Below are 21,823 nucleotides of genomic sequence, written 5' to 3'. Positions count from 1 at the left end.
AGAGTTCATGATGGAATCATCAGAGATTGGCTGCACACAAGGTAAATATCAGGAACTTCATGGGTCTTTATTGGAATGTGCAAAAGCCATCCAATATAGACCAATTTTACATAATATTTTGTTTCCTGCATTACATATTGCCCTTTTGTTTTGCCAGATATTATTCCTTCATGGTTGTAACTTGATACTAGTGAAACGCTCTTCCAAGAAATTTGAGTTACCCTTTTCTTGCTCGAATAAAGCTCGTTAAGTTCCATTCTCAGGCATTTGTGGTCACAGTGGCGCCTATGCTAACCTTCCTATGGTGTAGATTATTATTATTATTACAATCAAGGGGGAAGCGCTAAACCCGGAGGATTATACAGCGCCTGGGGGGGGATGTGGAAGGCATTCAGGCTTAATTTGGGGAACTGGAGCACAGATCCAATTCCCTAAATCAAGAGCCCCTCACCAACATCAAGGAACCTTCCTTGAGGGGCCTATGGTGTAGAAATATACCTAGTTGGACGAATCTTATTGTGGCTAGCTGGTTCAGTGGCTAACACGACGGTCTGGAGTTTTGAGACACTCTGATCGCGGGTTCTATCCCCACCCGAGGTATGGTTTGTTTGCAATCGTGTCATTACAGTTTCATGAGTCATGGAAATATAAACACACATGCAGTATAATGTGATCCTTTATTGACAACGTTTTGCCCACACAGTGGACTTTTTCAAGTCACAAACAGATCTACCTGGGTGGAAGGTACACGAGTATTTATAGTCAGGTTCAGAATGTTGAGTCACGTGGAGAATGCTGCATCTGACCCAACATTCTGAACCTGACCCAACATTCTGAACCTGACCATAAATACTTGCGTACCTTCCACCCAGGTAGATCTGTTTGCGACTTGAAAAAGTCCACTGTGTGGGCAATACGTTGTCGATAAAGGATCACATTATACTGCATGTGTGTTTATATTTCCATTGTCGGTATTTTATACCATTTATTTCCTTCGCGAGTCATGTTGACGGCTTTGAGGGGACTTGAGCTAGAGTTCGTCACGGCCACACTAGCTGGAGATTCGTCTGTAAAAACTTGCATTTGTGGTCACAGTGGTGCCTATGCTAACTTTCCTATGGTGTAGAAATATACCTAGTTGGACGAATCTTATTGTGGCTAGTTGGTCCAGTGGCTAACGCGACGGTCTGATGTTTTGAGACTGATCGCGGGTTCTATCCCCGCCCGTGGTATGGTTTATCAGCCAAATAGGTTATTGGCTGGTTTCTCGGCTTCCGGTTATTGGCCGTTATTTCGCTTATTGGCCATGAGACACATCAACCCACCTGCCCGCCAGCCGCTCGCGTGTTTGTAAGTCGGTCTGGCCGTCTCTCTGGGCGAGCGAGGACACTTCTGCTCATTCATCCAAACATTAAGGAAGCTAATGTTGTGAAAAGGAGTTTAGCAGGAAGTGTAGTAGGCAGGCAGGGAGTGTAGCAGACAGGCAGTGTGTGTAGTAGGGAGGCAGGACCCCAATGGAAATAAGTCACTGACTTGGATTATCCTAGGTTCTTTACACATGCTGTGGAAAGGAGGCAGGGAGTATAGCAGAGAAACAGGGAATATGGAAGGGAGGCAGGGAGTGTACCAGGAAACAAGGAGTGTGGAAGGGAGGGAGTGTAGCAGGGAAACGGAGTGAAGCAGCAAAATGGAGGCAGGGAGTGGAGCAGGGAAACGGAGTGTGGAAGGGAAGCTGGGAGTGTAGCAGGGAAACTGGGAGTGTGGAAGAGAGGCAGGAAGTGTAGCAGGGAAAGAGAATGTGGGAGGCAGGGAGTGTAGCCGGCATTCAGGAAGTGTAGCATGGAGGAAGTGTAGCAGGGAGTGTAGGAGGAAGGCAGGGAGGGAAGTAACCCCAGAGGGGGGCTTTGATACCTAAAGTCCTTATGGAGGGGGATTCACCTTCCGAACAATCAATCCTCCCTCTCTCCTCCTGTCTTCCATAAGCCAACAAGTCTTCAATAAAAGTATGTAATAGTGATTTAAATGTTTATTTTATTTAGTTCATTGTTTTGTGTAAAACTATAATTAATCTTTAAAAAATGTATTTTTTGTTAATATTTTTGAATGTCTGGAATGGATTGTTTTTTTTTTGTTTTGTTTTTTTTCAACAAGTTGGCCGTCTCCCACCGAGGCAGGGTGACCCAAAAAAGAAAGAAAATCCCCAAAAAGAAAATACTTTCATCATTCAACACTTTCACCACACTCACACATTATCACGGTTTTTGCAGAGGTGCTCAGAATACAACAGTCTAGAAGCATACACATATAAAGATACACAACATATCCCTCCAAACTGCCAATATCCCAAAACTCCTCCTTTAAAGTGCAGGCATTGTACTTCCTATTTCCAGGGAAATATTTCAATTTTAGGCCATTTCGGTTTTAGGCCGACCATCTGGAATGGTTTATGGCCGATAACCAAGGGTCCACTGTATTAAAATGCTTGCCAGAGGAGCGTGTTATTTTCTTTGTGGGTAACTCCTTGTAAATCAGAGTATTATTAGACTATTATTACTGCATGCATAGGAATGCTAAGACAATAGGGATTATACTGCCCCTGGGATAAATGAGAGGCAATCAGGTTTGATCCAAGGAAAGGAATAGGTCCAGTTAGATTAAGAGCAGCTTATTGGCATCAAAGTACTTTCCTGGAGGAATATTAGCAGGAAACAATGAAGTAAAGATGCAAAAGAGGAAGGTTACCCCCATCCTTCCTTCACTTTTCACAAACACTTCAGAGTACAAGAAACCAAGGCATAGCATTGTAGTATTTTACTGTATTCAGTCATCTGGTAAAAAATTTAATCCACAGAAAATTAAGTAAATGTTAATTCAAAATTGCTCCTCCTCCTGCTTGAAGTGCTTTTAAAAAATATTTTATCTTGCAACTCAGTTACAATATTTTTACTTGTCTTTCACAGACATTTACTCTACAATTATTTATTGCTATTTGTAAATGCATTACAGAAGTCTATTTTTACTCAAAGGGAGTCCATGCATTACTGTATTTTTGAACCATCCATAATGTACCCAGTTTAATACAGCTTGCAATACTGACATGTTTATGCTAAAATAAAAAAAAATTACATCATGTGTAGGACAAGATAGAGTAATTAAAATTGCCAAAAACTATTATACATTTTATTAGACGGAATTCCAGTTATTATTTCCACAACTTTACAACACTGCTCTAATCCAGACCAAAGATACACTACATTTCTCTAAATTTTCTCCACATATTATACACAAGGTAAACACAAAAAAAGATAATAAATTAAAAGCATAATCTCTTATGTAAATAAGAGCAGCTGTGGTCAGTTCCTGGAATGTGTCAATGTGTGTCACCTGTGATTCCCTGTAGGTTGGAAACCTCTATCACCTAGTCTTTATGCATACAACACAACTGCTCCACTAATATATACAACAACTGCACCAAGTTGTGCTAAGTAACAACAGCATATTAAGAAAAATGTTTACAACCTACAGGAATATACTTACAAAAGCTATCAACTCAATATGTTTGAAGTTTGTTCTGTCAGCCTCAATGGTGGGTACCATGTGATTTTCTATTTAAAAACATTACTTATGTATCTCCATGTTTTTCCTTATTATGCTGAAAAAATTGCAATAAAAAAAGCATGGAAAAAAGATCCCTGGAATATTTCTTTTAATTTCATTTATCAGGCCTTTGTTGCCAACATTTCAATTAAAATTAACCAATAGTTAAAGTCATGGATGTTTATTGTCTTGTCATGCACACTAGTTATGGCTCAATGCACAATCAATCTATCAATATTTTCAACATCTTACTATACAACAAATCCTATCATGATTAAAAATGAGAACCATTATAAAAATGAAAACTTATGGGTTAGCCTTTAAAAAATATATGGTTCCAAAAATAACCTGATAAATTCTTTACAAATTATTTCTATCTTGATCATATTTGATAAATACAGCTAACATTTACCTTAAAACATGATTTATGTGACATTTTGTAAAATCCATAAACAATGATAACAATAACCTATTTTTCACAAATTTACAACCATTCCCTGATAAAATATAATTACCAAGTTTATAATCACCTGGAGATATATACACACTACTGTGGTCGGTCTCGTGGGTAGAACTCTGCAAGAGTAGAGGCTGGGATACGCTTGAGCATTTCTTTGGGGAAGATACGAAGCAACTGCCATCCAATGTCCAGAGACTCAAAGACAGTGCGCTTCATATACGATCCTTGAGAGATGAACGACTTCTCAAACTTTCCAAGAAACTCTAGATAAAGTAAATCATCAGAGGTAAGAGCCTCTTCACCCACCACAGCCTTCATGGCCTGAAGATCTTTGCCAATGGCATAACAAGCATATAGCTGGTTGGAGACGTCAGAATGATCCTTACGTGTCATTCCCTCACCAATAGCAGACTTCATAAGTCGAGATAGTGATGGTAGTACATTGATAGGTGGATAAATTTGACGATTGTGCAACTGACGCTCAACATAAATCTGACCTTCTGTGATGTAACCCGTGAGATCAGGAATGGGATGAGTAATATCTGTAAAAAGAAAGCATTTTACTATGTTATTCCCCACAACTGCAACTTTTTTTTTAAATCAAAAGTGGAGTACAGTATATCATATTACAGTATATCTGTAATCATTTCATAAGAAACAGCAACCTTTAATCAACAGAATGCATAAACAAAAATAAAGACATGGAGTAATAAAAAGAAAAAAAAAATTAACTAAATTCTTACCATCATTAGGCATAGTAAGAATAGGAATTTGCGTGATGGAACCTTGTCGTCCCTCTACTCTGCCAGCACGTTCATAAATAGTGGCTAAATCGGTGTACATGTAACCAGGGAAACCACGACGACCTGGCACTTCCTCTCTGGCTGCAGATACCTAAAATGAAGAAATTTTTTTTTTTTTTTTCAACAAGTCGGCCATCTCCCACCGAGGCAGGGTGACCCAAAAAAGAAAGAAAATTCCCAAAAAGAAAATACTTTCATCATCATTCAACACTTTCACCACACTCACACATTATCACTGTTTTTGCAGAGGTGCTCAGAATACAACAGTTTAGAAGCATATACGTATAAAGATACACAACATATCCCTTCAAACTGCCAATATCCCAAACCCCTCCTTTAAAGTGTAGGCATTGTACTTTCCATTTCCAGGACTCGAGTCCGACTATATGAAAATAACCGGTTTCCATGAATCCCTTCACTAAATATTACCCTGCTCACACTCCAACAGATCGTCAGGTCCCAAGTACCATTCGTCTCCATTCACTCCTATCTAATACGCTCACGCACGCTTGCTGGATGTCCAAGCCCCTTGCCCACAAAACCTCCTTTACCCCCTCTCTCCAACCCTTTCGAGGACGACCCCTACCCCGCCTTCCTTCCCCTATAGATTTATATGCTTTCCATGTCATTCTACTTTGATCCATTCTCTCTAAATGACCAAACCACCTCAACAACCCCTCTTCTGCCCTCTAATACTTTTATTAACTACACACCTTTTCCTAATTTCCACTCTCCGAATTTTCTGCATAATATTTACACCACACATTGCCCTTAAACAGGACATCTCCACTGCCTCCAACCGTCTCCTTGCTGCTGCATTTACTACCCAAGCTTCACACCCATATAAGTGTGTTGGTACTACTATACTTTCATACATTCCCTTCTTTGCCTCCATAGATATCGTTTTTTGACTCCACATATACCTCAACGCACCACTCACCTTTTTTCCCTCATCAATTCTATGATTAACCTCATCCTTCATAAATCCATCCACCGACACGTCAACTCCCAAGTATCTGAAAATATTCACTTCTTCCATACTCCTCCCCAATTTGATATCCAATTTTTCTTTATCTAAATCATTTGATACCCTCATCACCTTACTCTTTTCTATGTTCACTTTCAACTTTCTACCTTTACACACATTCCCAAACTCATCCACTAACCTTCGCAATTTTTCTTTAGAATCTCCCATAAGCACAGTATCATCAGCAAAAAGTAACTGTTAATTCCCATTTTGAATTTGATTCCCCATAATTTAATCCCACCCCTCTCCCGAACACCCTAGCATTTACTTCCTTTACAACCCCATCTATAAATATATTAAACAACCATGGTGACATTACACATCCCTGTCTAAGACCTACTTTTACCGGGAAGTAATCTCCCTCTCTTCTACACACCCTAACCTGAGCCTCACTATCCTCATGAAAACTATTTACAGCATTTAATAACTTACCACCTATTCCATATACTTGCAACATCTGCCACATTGCTCCTCTATCCACTATCATATGCCTTTTCTAAATCCATAAATGCAATAAAAATTTCCCTACCTTTATCTAAATACTGTTCACATATATGCTTCAATGTAAACACTTGATCTACACATCCCCTACCCACTCTGAAACCTCCTTGCTCATCCACAATCCTACATTCTGTCTTACCTCTAATTCTTTCAATTATAACCCTACCATACACTTTTCCTGGTATACTCAGTAAACTTATTCCTCTATAATTTTTAGTCTCTTTTGTCCCCTTTCCCTTTATATAAAGGGACTATACATGCTCTCCGCCAATCCCTAGGTACCTTCCCCTCTTTCATACATTTATTAAACAAAAGTACCAACCACTCCAACACTATCCCCCCCCCCTGCTTTTAACATTTCTGTCATGATCCCATCAGTTCCAGCTGCTTTACCCCCTTTCATTCTATGTAACGCCTCACATACCTCCCCCACATTTACATTCTGCTCTTCTTCACTCCTAAAAGATGGTATACCTCCCTGACCAGTGCATGAAATTACTGCCTCTCTGTCTTCCTTAACATTTAAAAGTTCCTCAAAATATTCTCGCCATCTACCTAATACCTCCATCTCCCCATCTACTAACTCCCCTACTCAGTTTTTAACTGACAAATCAATACTTTCCCTAGGCTTTCTTAACTTGTTTAACTCACTCCAAAATTTTTTCTTATTTTCATTAAAATTTCTTGACAGTGCCTCTCCCACTCTATCATCTGCTCTCCTTTTGCACTCTCTCACCACTCTCTTTACCTTTCTTTTACTCTCCATATACTCTGCTCTTCTTATAACACTTCTGCTTTGTAAAAACCTCTCATAAGCTACCTTTTTCTCTTTTATCACACCCTTTACTTCATCATTCCACCAATCACTCCTCTTTCCACCTGCCCCCACCCTCCTATAACCACAAACTTCTGCCCCACATTCTAATACTGCCTTTTTAAAACTATTCCAACCCTCTTCAACCCCCCCACTACTCATCTTTGCACTAGCCCACCTTTCTGCCAATAGTCGCTTATATCTCACCCGAACTTCCTCCTCCCTTAGTTTATACACTTTCACCTCCCTCTTACTTGTTGTTTCCACCTTCCTCTTTTCCCATCTACCTCTTACTCTAACTGTAGCTACAACTAAATAATGATCCGACATATCAGTTGCCCCTCTATAAACATGTACATCCTGGAGCCTACCCATCAACCTTTTATCCACCAATACATAATCTAATAAACTACTTTCATTACGTGCTACATCATACCTTGTATATTTATTTATCCTCTTTTTCATAAAATATGTATTACTTATTACCAAATCTCTTTCTACACATAGCTCAATTAAAGGCTCCCCATTTACATTTACCCCTGGCACCCCAAATTTACCTACTACTCCCTCCATAACATTTTTACCCACTTTAGCATTGAAATCCCCAACCACCATTACTCTCACACTTGATTCAAAATTCCCCACGCATTCACTGAACATTTCCCAAAATCTCTCTCTCTCCTCTACACTTCTCTCTTCTCCAGGTGCATACACGCTTATTATAACCCACTTTTCACAATCTTTATTTTACTCCACATAATCCTTGAATTAATACATTTATAGTCCCTCTTTTCCTGCCATAGCTTATCCTTCAACATTATTGCTACTCCTTCTTTAGCTCTAACTATTTGAAACCCCTGACCTAATCCCATTTATTCCTCTCCATTGAAACTCTCCCACCCCCTTCACCTTTGTTTCACTTAAAGCCAGGACATCCAGCTTCTTCTCATTCATAACATCCACAATCATCTCTTTCTTATCATTTGCACAACATCCACGCACAGACTTCCTATTTTGACAATTTTCTTCTTATTCTTTTTAGTAATCTTTACAGGAAAAGGGGTTACTAGCCCATTGTTCCCGGCATTTTAGTTGACTTTTACAACACGCATGGCTTACGGAGGAAAGATTTTTATTCCACTTCCCCATGGATATAAAAGGAAAAGTAATAAGACCAAGAACTATTAAGATAAAATCTAAGAAAATTCAGACGAGTGTGTATAAATAAATGTGTACATGTATGTGTAGTGTGACCTAAGTGTAAGTAGAAGTAGCAAGACATACCTGTAATCTTGCATATTTATGAGACAGACAAAAGACATCAGCAATCCTACCATCATGTAAAACAATTACAGGCTTTCGTTTTACACTCATTTGGCAGGACAGTAGTACCTCCCTGGGTGGTTGCTGTCTACCAACCTACTATATGTTCTACTAATATGTTCTGTAATTACCAAATTTATTTTTTATTTTTTTTTTTTTTTTTGGGGGGGGGGGATAATTTCAAGGTCAGAATATGGAATACAAATGAGACATTCAGAGAGGAAGACAGAATAACCACATTAGGATGCTGAATGAGATATTGAAAATTAAGTCAGCATACTCCCTGAAAACTGGGTCAGCATGCCCTATAAATTTTCAATGGGAACCTCTATGTAATGGTCCTTTGAGAAAATAAAGTGACCACTGTGCAGCTGAGAATGTTTCCAGTCCACACTATTTCCTAGATACAAAACGTTATTACATTTAACATTAGTGGGGATGTTTTTCAAGGCTTTCTTGGGCATGTTTTTGTGAAGGCATATTATCAAAACTGTTGAGGAATTGACAACCAGATCCTTGCTGGATGCTCACTGTTTCCTACTCCTGCCTTAAGTAATTAATGATCTTTGCAATTGTCTTGTGTCAGCAACTTTCTCCTGCCCATATTAATTCACCGAATGCAAAAATGACCAACAAACTAGGCCCTCAAGATCACACCACACACAAGAACCATGAACAGAAAGCAGTCCACAACACAAGCCCTGAATGTACTTATGATGCAGCCAGTAGCTGTAGGGAATCCTGAAATGTTCCACTGAGTTGCAAGGCCAGCATCACTTCATCAACAAGCTTAATAGGATAGGGCATTTCTTTGTACATTGAAGTACACTGTGTGCTTTCTATATGGCACACTTTAATGACAAGCACTGTATGTGATTGACTGTCCACTTATTGAGGAATGCAGGGATAGACAACTAAGTAACTTATGTGATATGTTAAGGCATCACATTAATGAAAATAAGATACCATACATATTAAGCAAATACCTTAAATTTGCTTACAACAGATTAATACGACTTTTAGATAATATCCAGATTTACTCCTGCTAACCTAATTGGTGCCTAATTTTCAGGACTTTTGTGTATCCATGTGCTTTTGCACTACTGTTCACAGGATGGACATAGGTTCACAATCAACAAGCTGCCTCAGTAGCAAAATCTAAAAAAAAATTATGTAAACATCCTGTGGCAATGCTCAATAATGGATCCTGCCTCACAAGAATGGCTGAAGAAAGGCAGGAGACAAATGAAGGCCTTGAGAATCCTGAGTATAAAAAAAAAAAAAAAAAAAAAAAAAAAAAAAAAAAAAAAAAAAAAAAAAAAAAAAAAAAAAAATTTTGCTTCTGTCAATAAAATAGACTCGTTCTATACTATCAGTGTTAGTAAGAGCTTAATCAAGAGAGTACTTTGTTACTAGATTTTGCAGTTTTTTCTAGACTGCACTTAATAAGGAACAGGCAAAGAACATAGACAATTCAGCATACAAACAAGTACATTTAGTTGGCCTTAGGACATAAATGAACCTGGGGTCTTGAAATCAAGATAGCTAGCACCAATAGCAAGACAGACATTCCATAAAACATGCATTAAACCGTCAGATCATCAAAGTGCCTAATGTATCTGGGAACAGTTTTCTCGAGAGCCAATAGCATCAGTAGCTGTTTTAAACCAAAAACATGGTTACAGCTTTTTTTTCCCCCCATTATGCACTGCGTGCTGCAGGAATTTTTATATGGTGCACATTTACAGCACAGACCCATTCACTCTAGTCCCAAATTTACTGCTCACAGTTTATCTGAGTGAGCTGAGCTCATGGCGTAGAACTATGGGACCGACCCTGGCTTCAAAGCCATAGTACTACGGGACTGACACTGAAAGGGTTAAACGAGCAAGTCCCAGAGACTACATGGGCAGAAGCCCCCCCATGTTTAAAACTACTTAGTAGGAGTCTCTCCAACCATTACGCAGCAAAACTTCACATCCTTATGCTAGGTATAGATAGGGTAAATGATAGGGGCAAAACTGCAAGGCAGGGAAAATAGGGTACCAGTCTGGAGTGCAAAGCTAAAGAGGTAGGAAGGTTGCGTCACTGAGCAGTCTGACTCCACTCCAGTTATAGTTTGACAAGAGCCAGAGCAATGATAAACAGTTATCATCAAAGACAAGAAATATTTAAGCAACAGCTGTAACACATTTGCTACAAAGAACAGACCCAAGAGACATTTAACATCACTTCTTTTAAGTTTTTAATACCTGACGTGCTGTTGGAGTGTGAACAAAGTAACATTTATGAAGGGATTCAGGGAAACCGGCAGGCCGGACTTGAGTCCTGGAGATGGGAAGTACAGTGTCTGCACTCTGAAGGAGGGGTGTTAATGTTGCAGTTTTATAAACTGCAGTGTAAAGCACCACTCTGGCAAGAAAGTGATGGAGTGAATGATGAAAGTTTCTTTTTCGGGCCACCCTGCCTTGGTGGGACTCGGCCGATGTGTTAATAAAATAAAGTAATAAATGTACAGGTCTCCCTCCACATTCGCGAATTCCACTTTCGCGGGCTTCAAACATTTGCAAATCCCCAGCCACCCAATCACATTTAAAATATGTCATTACGTATGTCAGGAATTGTGGGGGCGGCAGAGTTTGTTCGGAGACAGGACAAGATAGTCCTTCAATATGACACTAATATCAACTCTACGGATTATTTATCTACCACAATTGGTCTAATAAGACATAATAAATAATATTAATAAGAGTAATAACCCCTCGTTATTAACATTAATAACAATATTAATAACGAGTGGTGTGTTGTTGTTGGATGTATAAGGGCCACTGAGAGCATAAGCCGTACATAGTGGTGGTGAAGGCCAACAGAGGCGGCGGTGTTCTCAGCAGCCCTATATACCTCTAACACTGGAGGAGTTAGGTTCATGCTGTCCTTCTATTGATTAATCGCTTAACTTACTTGCTACAGTGTTAATACTACACTTTATCACTGGCTGGCGCTATAGCCTGTATCGACTCGTGCTGCTTTAGTATTATACATATCATAGAATCACTGAAGAAGGCACATTCACCCTTCTCTCTTCCTCCTCCACTTTGGTACTCTGCTACGAGTTCTTTCTTCAATTCTATAGCCTTTCTCACCTTTACCAAAGGGCTGGCACTAGTGCAATGATGTCCAGGCTCTGAGAGGGAGCTTACAAAGCTGTAACCTGAATTTTTCAAGGGCAAAAATCATCACTGTCAAGTATAGGTATCAGAAGAACAGATGGTACAGACTACTGTATGGGTAAAACTCCAGGCCAGCACATAAGCACTAGGCCAGCTGGCTACACTAAGATTCATCCAACTAGGTATATTTTCACACCATAGGGAGGTTAGCATGGGTCCTACTGTGGCACAAATGCAAGTTTTTATAGATAAATCTCCAGCCAGCGTGGCCATGACGAACTCTAGCTCAAGTCCCCTAAAATCCATCATCATAACTCTCACATTCGTATCATTATAATTTCGCAAGTCAAAAAATACAGGACAAGATATGACAATACAGCAGCAACAGCAGCAGCAGCAGCATAAAAATTAAGCTTATATGCACTCTGGTAATGTGTTACATTTGTGTTACATTTACAGGGTAGGCATCAAGGCATAAAAGTTACACAAAGTAAATGCACAGTAATTGTAAAAGTGGCTTCAAACATTAAGAATCCTCTTTGGGGAGAGGAAGGGTAACTCATGCTAATAAACAAATTACTGAAAAACATTTCTCTTTTCTCTACCACTGCAGCAGTATTCCAAATTTTTAAGAAATTAAATGTACAACATGAATATGGAAAAACTAAATGGATGATTTTATACCTAAGCATATCAGTTGTTAGGTTCAACACTTTTCAAAACAAAATAAATTAGTCAAACCCACCTCACGCAAAGCTTCAGCATATGAAGACATGTCAGTAAGAATGATGAGGACGTGTTTCTCACACTGGTAAGCCAGATACTCTGCTGTAGTCAGAGCAAGACGTGGTGTGATGATACGTTCAATGGTTGGATCGTTGGCAAGATTCAGGAAGAGGCACACATTCTCCATGGAGCCATTTTCTTCAAAGTCCTAGAAATTTGATTACAAGAGTACACACTATTACATTACTGATAAAGAAAAAAATGTTTTTAAATAAATTAAAATTTCATCAACTTTCTTTGACCCTTACTGATGAATAAAGCAACAAACTAATTACTTTGTGTTTCACTCCCATGAGCACAGGTCCCTCAACTTTAATGCATGCAAAATGGATAATACAGAGTATCAAGTTTCTAATGCAGTCAAATATCAGCAGTGAAAATTTAAAACAAATGAAAAAAAAAAAAAGGCATTCACAATTTATTGCATGGAAAGTAATGTACTTATTTCTTCAATAAAAATGGCAAATTGGTACAACCTAAAATCAATTTGAACTAAACACTAAAACACATCAGCTTTAAAATCAATTAGTTTCTCCCAGTATCACACACAAACACTGAAGGTTTGAAGCCAACTGGACGAGTCATTCACAAAAATATAGCATGAAACCCAGTAGTACTATTCAATTTTCTCAATTTTTTTATAAAATTGGCAAGCAGGTACATACAAGGCCCAAAATCAAACTAAACTTTTCATCATTAGAGATACATCAGAGTTTAACCTTTGAAGCCAATCAAAAGAGGCATTCTCCAGTTATCCCACAGAATCTAACAACTCCAAGTTTATTAACTATGTTAGTACAGCAGGGCCCCGCTTTACGGCGTTTCACTTTACGGCGTTCCGCTAATACGGTCATTTCAAATTATGACCAAAACTCGCTATACGGCTCCCCCCACCTGACTTCCTAATACGGTCACCGCGCCCCACCTTGTTTGTTTACATTCTTCGTGAGCTCAGTAAGCACTAAGTCTCTCCATTTTGTCTGGAAACTCCAAAATTTCAAATGTTTTTAAAAGTTATTTCATATTTTATATATACTCTGATAATTATACATATGTATACCTATACTTTAACAAACTTACGTACTGTGCTGGCGTGCAGGTACACATTAAAATCAGTAAGAGTCTTGTCTCCAGACGTCATATTAGTAATGATAAAAATCATTGAGTCTCATTTAAATGTCGTATATTACATTAAATACACATTTTCATTAATCCATCTATGATATTTTTTCAAAATTATATAATAAACACGATACATAACATAAAAAGATGATAAATACACCCCACAATAGAATAAATAAACAAATATGAGATGTGGTAGCAGACGACTTGCACAAGTGACGCCATATTAGAAATGCTAATAATAATAATCACAGAGTCTCATTAAATGTTGTATATTACGTTAATATACACATTTTCATTAATCCATCCATGATATTTTTTCAAAATTATATAATAAACACGATACATAACATAAAAAGATGATAAATACACCCTACAATAGAATAAATAAACAAATATGAGATGTGGTAGCCAGATAACTTTTACAAGTGATGCCAAGAATAACATTTTCTCTAATCTAACATAAGAGAAAATGTGTTACTGGGGGTAACTGTAGAAAATTATTCCTTTCGTATGTATGTAAGTTTATTCAGGTATACACAAATACAGTTACATAGATTATCATACATAACATATGTGTAGAGAACCTAGGATAACCCAAAAAAGTCAGAGTGACTTATTTCCATTGCCTTCACTCAGAGCATCATTTCTTCTCAAAATGATGTTACATGAGAATGGGAGTGTTCTTCTTTATTTATTCTACCGTATCAATGTAGAGACAACCTGTACACAATGTAACTTGTACACAAACCAGACGTGTACACTTCATTTACAAAACTTACCTTCGCCTGGTTTGTTTACATAACTCTGCGCCTGTCCTCTCTCATGCACTCATTCTTTCTCTCTCTCGTTTATTCGTTTTATCTCATTTACTTACTCTTGACCCTACATTAAGACTACAAATATTTTAAGGTAAGTAATGAGTGAACTGTATATACATTTTATCGCTCTGGGATGCTTAAATGTAATAGAATATTATGTGTAGGTGGGTTGGCCTGGTATGGTAGCCCGGCTGACTACCATACATACCACACTTGATTTCTTACAATAAATACTACTCATCTCACCCTATATTTTAAGGTAAGTAATGAGTGAACTGTATATACATTTTATCGCTCTGGGATGCTTAAATATCATAGAATTGTATGTGTGGGTGGGGTGGCCTGGTATGGTAGCCTGGCTGACTACCATACACACCACACTTGATTTCTTACAATAAATACTACTTGTCTCACCCTAGATTAAGACTAAATATTTTAAGGTAAGTAATGAGTGCACTATGTGTGTATTGTACTTTTTTGTTTTTTGATGCCTGGTTCTATTGCTAACTTAATATATGTTAGTGTAAACTTGTTATCTAGTGTTTGTATGCATTTGTAAGTGGAAAAAAAGGGTGTTCCACTTTACGGCGGTTTCCGCTTTACGGCGGTAGCCTGGAACCTAACCAGCCGTATAAGTGGGGCCTTCCTGTAACTGCAAATTTGCAACTACAAAGCTTAAACCTAAATGGTATCTTCCATTTACAAGATGCATCAGCAATTAAAAATTTAATCTGCTCAGAAAAAATATATATAGTTGTTTCACCAAAATAACAATATATCATTTAAAAAAACATATAAAGTACTTGAACGATTCGCCGGTACACGTCCCGGCCTGGGTCTTTTCCAGATGGTGACCCGGCGCCAAAAATAAAGTTAACATATTAACTCATACACATTCCAATGATCTGAACCTCCATGCAAATATTTTAGACCAGTTTTGAAAGCTTGAAGTTTATCAGAATAGGAAGTTTTCAATGGACACCAAAAATCAGGAACAGCTTCATAAAATTGTCAATGGGCACCTGCCCATAACAGTTCCATGAACCTTGCCAGGGCTGTAACTCACTAGCAGTGTTGAAAATCTGAAGCCATCTTGTGTGTTCTCTAATTATAAACAAATCTTGAAGGAAGCAAAGAACAGTGTACCTAAGTACATGACTGGCTCTACAATAAAGACATACAAAATTCATATATTCAAGTGTTCATTAGTCTTACGAAACTTAAAATTGCCATAAAAAAGATTCAATCCTTCTTTATATTCTTCGCAAACTTTCTATCATCCCTTAAGCAAACCAATCTGATTTTACTCTTTTCTTTTTCTTCTTTAGAAACTGGAATTTCTGTACCTCCTCTGAGTTACTAAACAAAGCAAATCTGCATTTACACAGTCAAAAAAAATCCTAAACTTCCTCTATGCAGTAAAGATTTGAAACCAAATGGATGAGGTATTCATAAATATCACATGACTAATATTTCAATGATCAATTTCATCAATAAAACTGGCACCTACACAGCCAAAGATCAATATAAAGGCCTATCATAAGCACTTCCACTTACATGAAAATCAATTTTAAAAAAAAAAAAAAGGAAAAACTTTCACAGACCAAAATCGAAGCAAACATTTCTTTGAGCAAAATCAACTATCACTAAAAGTTTTTAAGTCAGTCAAAAGAGGCTGCCTTCAGTTATTACTCAGAACTAAAACTTATAGGGTACCATCCTAGCCATAAGATGAAATAGGAATTAAATACTGAAATCGCCCAAAAAAGGCATGGTCAAATAATCTAACAGAATAAAATTAAGAATAAAAGTGGCAAACAGCATCTACATATTCCCCTAACATTCCCAACTTTCTTCAAACTAGGATAGGCCAGTGTTTAAATACAGCACTCCATTAACAAACTAGGGAACAAGAGTTGAAAGCCTGAAGTAATCAGATGTTTTCACAGGCTACTGCAGGAAAATAAAAAAAACAAGAATGGTCTACATGTATATGCATAATATTTCCAGATGGCACTTACACATCAATAACTGCAAGAACTTTTCTTTAATTACAGTAAAACAGCTTTGAAAATTTAAAGTTAATAGTACCACACATACTTAAATCATGCAGAAACCTTGGAGGAAGGTTAAAAAAGGGTACCCAATCAGGAATACCCGATTTTTTTTTTTTTTTTTTTACACATTGGCCATTCCCCACCAAGGCAGGGTGACCCAGAAAGGAAGGAACACTTTCATCATCATTCACTCCATCACTGTCTTGTTAGATGCGTGACTACACTACAGTTATAAAAGTGCAACATTAACACCCCTCTCCTTCAGAATGCAAGCACTGTACTTCCCATCTCCAGAACTCAAGTCCGGCCTGCCGGTTTCCCTGAATCCCTTCATAAATGCTACTTTTTGCGCGCGTGCGTACACACACACACACACACACACACACACACAGAGCAAGTCACATCCTCAAAACCACTTGTCTCCACTCGCTCCTTCTTAACACGTTCACTCATGCTTGCTGAAAGTCCAAGCCCTTCACAAACAAAACCTCCTTTACCCCCTCCCTCCAACCTTTCCGAAGCTGACTCCTACCCCGCCTTCATTCCATTACAGATTTATATGCTCTCCAGGTCATTCCATTTTGTTCTATCCTCTCTAAATGTCCAAACCACTTCAACAATTCCTCCTCAGCCCTCTGGATAATACTTTTAGTAACCCTGCACCTAATTTCCAGAGACCAAACAAAACGTTACTCGTCAGTCCTAACCAGCCTGATAAGAAGGGCTAAAAAATTGTATTATGAGAACAGATTATCCAACTTAAAAGGTGATATAAAAAAGACCTGGAAAACCCTATTAGAAATTCTAGGAACAAAAAAGATATCACGAAATAGCACAATTGAACTAACTAAACCAGATGAACCCCAACTCCCACCAACTGAAACCAGCAGACTCAATGACTTCTTCTCCACCTTAGGAAAAAACCTAGCACATAAAATCCCAAGCTCAAATACCCCACCCAATAACTACCTCACTGGCAACTACCCAAACACACTGTTCCTAGCTCCGACTAACCCAACAGAATTCTCCCTTATTATCAACACACTTTAAAACAAGTCAAGAGATTTAAATACCTTCCCACCCTTTATATACAAAAAAGAATCGCAAGTGCTGTCACCAATCATTGCATTTACCTGTGACCCTATCAAACTTTTTTTTTTAATTACATTACCTAACAGAATACTCCATTCTATTGAATGCACAGCAACTCTGCATAGGACCATATAACCGGTCTTTGAAATACTCATTTGTGCTTAATTGTTATTCACTATAATTTTTACTACTGAATATATCATTGCTTAGTTAATCTTAAGTTAATATTAAGCCTGCCCATAATGCTCTGCATACAAGGGGCTTCTGGCATGTTACACTTAACCACTGTATTTCTTTGTACAACTAAGTATCATGTCCAAATTAATAATAAACAAAAAACTACGAATTCTCTGCATCATATTCACATCACACATTGCCCTCTGACACGACATCCCCACTGCCTCCAGCCTTCTCATTGTTTCAACATCCACCACCCATGCTTCACATCCATATAAAAGCATTGGTATGACTATATTCTCGTACATTCCTCTTTTTGCTTCCACGCATAATGTTCTTTGTCTCCACAGACCACTCACCATTTTCTCTCATCAATTCTATGATTCACCGTGTCTTTCATAGACCCATGTGCTGACAAGTCCACTCCCAAATATCTGAATACATTCACTTTCTCCATATTCCCTCCCTCCAATCTGATACCCAATCTTTCATTACCTAAATTTTTCATTATCCTTATCACTTTACCCTTTCCTATATTCACTTTTAATTTCCTTCTTTTACATACCCTACCATACTCATCCACTAGCCTCTGCAACTTCTCTTCAGAATCTCCCAAAAGCACAGTGTCATTAGCAAAGAGCAACTGTGACAACTCCACTGTGTTAGATTCTTTATCATTTAATCCCATGCCTCTTGCCAACACCCGAGCATTCACTTCTCTTACAATCCCATCTATGAATATACTGAACAACCTCAGTGGCCAAGCTGGGTGCAAGCTTCATCTTGTCTAGCTGACATATGATCGCAGCTGTCTTGGTGGGTGTAATTACTCGCAATGGGGAAGTGGAACGGAATTCTTCCTCCGTTAGTCATGCATGTCTTAAGAGAAAAATGCCAGGAGCAAGGTGCTAGTGAAGTCTTCTCCTGTATAAATTACTAATTTAAAGAGAAACTTTAGATTTTCTTTTTAAGTCATCCTGCCTCAGTGGGATATGACCAGTTTGTTTAAAAAAAAAAAAAAAGGTGACATCATACATCCCTGTCTAAGGCCTACTTTTACTGGAAAATGATCTCCCTCTCCTACAAACTAACCCGAGCCTCACTATCCTAGTAAAAACTCTTCACTGCTTTCAATAGCCTATGCCATACATTTGCAACATCTGCCACATTGCCCCCCTATCCACCCTATCATGTCTTTTCCAAATCCATAATTGCCACAATAACTTCTTTACCTTTATCTAAATACTGTTCACCTAGGTGTTTGTTGCAACCCCTGGATGGGTTACAATGATTATTATGTATATATGTGCGCTGTATAGTCCTTGTGGCTTAGCGCTTCTATTATAATAATAATATGTATATATGTAATGTATATTACCTTTTCATATAATTTTATATTGCTTATATTTGCAATAATAGCTAAATCGCAAATGTATTGCCTTATATTGTTATTTGACGTGGCTTATGTTGTTAGGATGTACATAATATGTGCTCAGTTGGTCTTGATTGTCAAACTACTGTAATTATCGCTTGTCGCTCATTATACTGCCGGCTTCTGAGCTGCGCTGTCCACGGGGCTATCACGTGATCGAGGGGGGGGGTGTCCTCACCTCTCGTGAAAGAGTCAGTCTGCTGTAGACTCGCTTGGTGGTTGGACAGATTGTCTGTCTCATTATTCTTGTTAGTTCTGTAGAACTCTGTTCTCAGAACATTGTATAGACTTAGTGATTTTCGACGTACTGAGGTTGTGTGTCGCTTAGACACTCTGAACATCTCAGGTCCTTAGCTATAGCTTCTGACCTAATTTTGTACTGGTTTCTGTGTATTGTCACAGTCGCATTTTTCCTATGCTGAACATAGATTCAGTAGTATGGGAGTTTTGTAACTTTTGTGGAGGATCTGCTGATGGTCCCTACTTAGTGTCGTTATATTATTTCCCAGTTCCTGATTCTGTGTCGCAGTCGCTTGATATTGCATTGCTATTGGGCTTAGCATTCTTTGTTGTTCAAGCAGACTGTTCGGGTTGCCAGTCGGTCAAGAAGTTAGTTTATTTGAGGACTTTGTCAGTCACTTGTTTAAGTCTAGTCGAGTCGTGAGACATAGCAAACTACTTAGAGCACTTACACACATACACACTTACTTGTACATATTTGTAATATCTTATTAAATGTTAATGTACCTGACGGTACTTAAGAATTATAAATGTGATATGTGCTTTCAGCACAATAATATTGAACTCGAGAGATTGATTTTATTTTGATTGCTGTAATTTAATTTAATTTGATAATATACCTCTAGACTTAATAAATTTATTAAATTTTAATTTCTCTAGTTAGTAGCCTACCAGTTGTAATTCTAAAGCACTATTGAATAATATTGAATTATAATGGATAATTGGACAAGGATACTGACTACTTGTTACGAAAACCCAGTAACAGGCTGGATGCTAGAAGGGCAGTCCTTTCTAGTATTCACTGGAGATCTCTAAGCTTTTAGAATCGTGTTTTTTGTAACAGTGTTTCACTGTGAACACTTAATCTACACTCCCCCCTACCCTTCCTAAAGCATCCTTGTTCCTCTTATCCTGCTCTCTGTCTTATACCTAATTCTTTCAATAATAACTACCATACACTTTACCAAGTATACTCAACAGGCTTATTACCCTATAATTCTTACACTCTTTGTCCCCTTTGCCTTTATACAATGGTACAATTCATGATCTCTGCCAATCCTTAGGTATCTTACCCTCTTCCATACATTAAATAAAAGCACTAACCACTCCAAAAATACATCCCTGCCTGCTTTTAACATTTCTGCCTTTATCATGTCAATCCTAGCTCCTTTACCCCCTTTCATTCTACCCACTGCTTCATGCACTTTCCCCACACTCACAACTGACTCTTCCTCACTCCAAGATGTTATACCTTCCTGCCCAATAGACAGCTTCTCTATCTTCAATAACATTTAACACTTAATAAAAATATTCCCTCCATTTTCCGGATACCTCTAACTCTCCATTTAATAACTCTCCTCTCCTATTTTTAACTTTCAATTCCATTCGTTTCCTAGGCTTTTTCAACTTAATATCACTCCAAAACTTTTATTCTCAGCAAAATTTGTTGATAGCATCTCACCCACTCTCATTTGCTCTCCTTTTACTTTCCTTCACCACTCTTAACCTCTCTTTCTCCATATACTCCTCCTGTCTTGTATCACTTCTACCTTGTAAAAACCTCTCATATGCTAACTTTTCTTCTCTTCTCTTACTACTCTCTTTACCTCAAAGATACCTGACTATCATATCTGATAAAGTTACTAAATATAGAATTTTATACATTTACTTGAAAAAATTATTGAGGTAAGAGGCTTTGCATCAAAGCTAGCTTATGTCTAACCTGTTTGAAGAATCTGGCAGTCTCCATGTTTACACCCATAGCAGCAAACACAATGGCAAAGTTGTCTTTATGGTCATCATGAACACTCTTGGTGGGCAGTTTAACCAAACCTGCTTGACGACAAATCTGAGCAGCAATTTCATTGTGGGGTAGACCTGCAGCTGAGAAGATTGGAATCTTCTGCCCTCTGCCAAAAAGATGTTAAACTTGAGTACAGTATTATGAATTATGTCAATACAAATAGATTAGAGCACTTATTCCTTTTACAAACATTGTATTTAATTCATAATCAAATGAAATTTGCCAAATATTCACATTGTGTGCACACATCAATGAAAATATTAGTACTGTAAAAAGAGTTCTACGGGGTATTACAGATTGCCTTCTCACCCAAACGTATTAGTTGATCTGTTAAATTTAAAGCCATTTAACCCTTAAACTGTACCAACGTAGATCTACGTCCACGAGCGGGGGCTCCGAACGTAGATCTATTTTTTTTTTTTTTTTTTTTTTTAACACGCTTTCAAATGGGGAAAATCAAGGTCAGAGTGCTACGCATGTGAACTTAGATCTACGTTTGGACAGTTTAAGGGTTAAGGGCTGTTACTGACACAGCTTAGTGAATAAAAATGTGAAGATCAATTTGTTAAATTTAATGTTTATCTACAACATGAGGGT

At 37.9% G+C, this 21,823-nt stretch overlaps 1 protein-coding gene across 1 annotated transcript in view; it reads right to left on the bottom strand.

Moving 5' to 3' along the window:
* Positions 1-3,166: 3,166 nt before the first annotated feature.
* The window catches only part of Vha55 (V-type proton ATPase subunit Vha55), a 54,639-nt gene continuing 35,982 nt past the window's right edge, over positions 3,167-21,823 (bottom strand). Inside the window, exons 5-8 of the mRNA XM_070100014.1 lie at positions 21,146-21,332; positions 12,441-12,629; positions 4,801-4,951; positions 3,167-4,599 (exon numbers count right to left, since the gene is read on the bottom strand). Of these exons, the coding sequence (XP_069956115.1) occupies positions 4,145-4,599; positions 4,801-4,951; positions 12,441-12,629; positions 21,146-21,332 (982 nt within the window). The 3' untranslated portion in view covers positions 3,167-4,144. The remainder of the gene's footprint in view (positions 4,600-4,800; positions 4,952-12,440; positions 12,630-21,145; positions 21,333-21,823) is intronic.

Source organism: Cherax quadricarinatus, chromosome 71 (genome assembly GCF_038502225.1).
Source record: "Cherax quadricarinatus isolate ZL_2023a chromosome 71, ASM3850222v1, whole genome shotgun sequence".
In the NCBI taxonomy this organism is placed as follows: domain Eukaryota; kingdom Metazoa; phylum Arthropoda; class Malacostraca; order Decapoda; family Parastacidae; genus Cherax; species Cherax quadricarinatus.
This window is presented reverse-complemented; position numbering and strand designations above follow the sequence as displayed.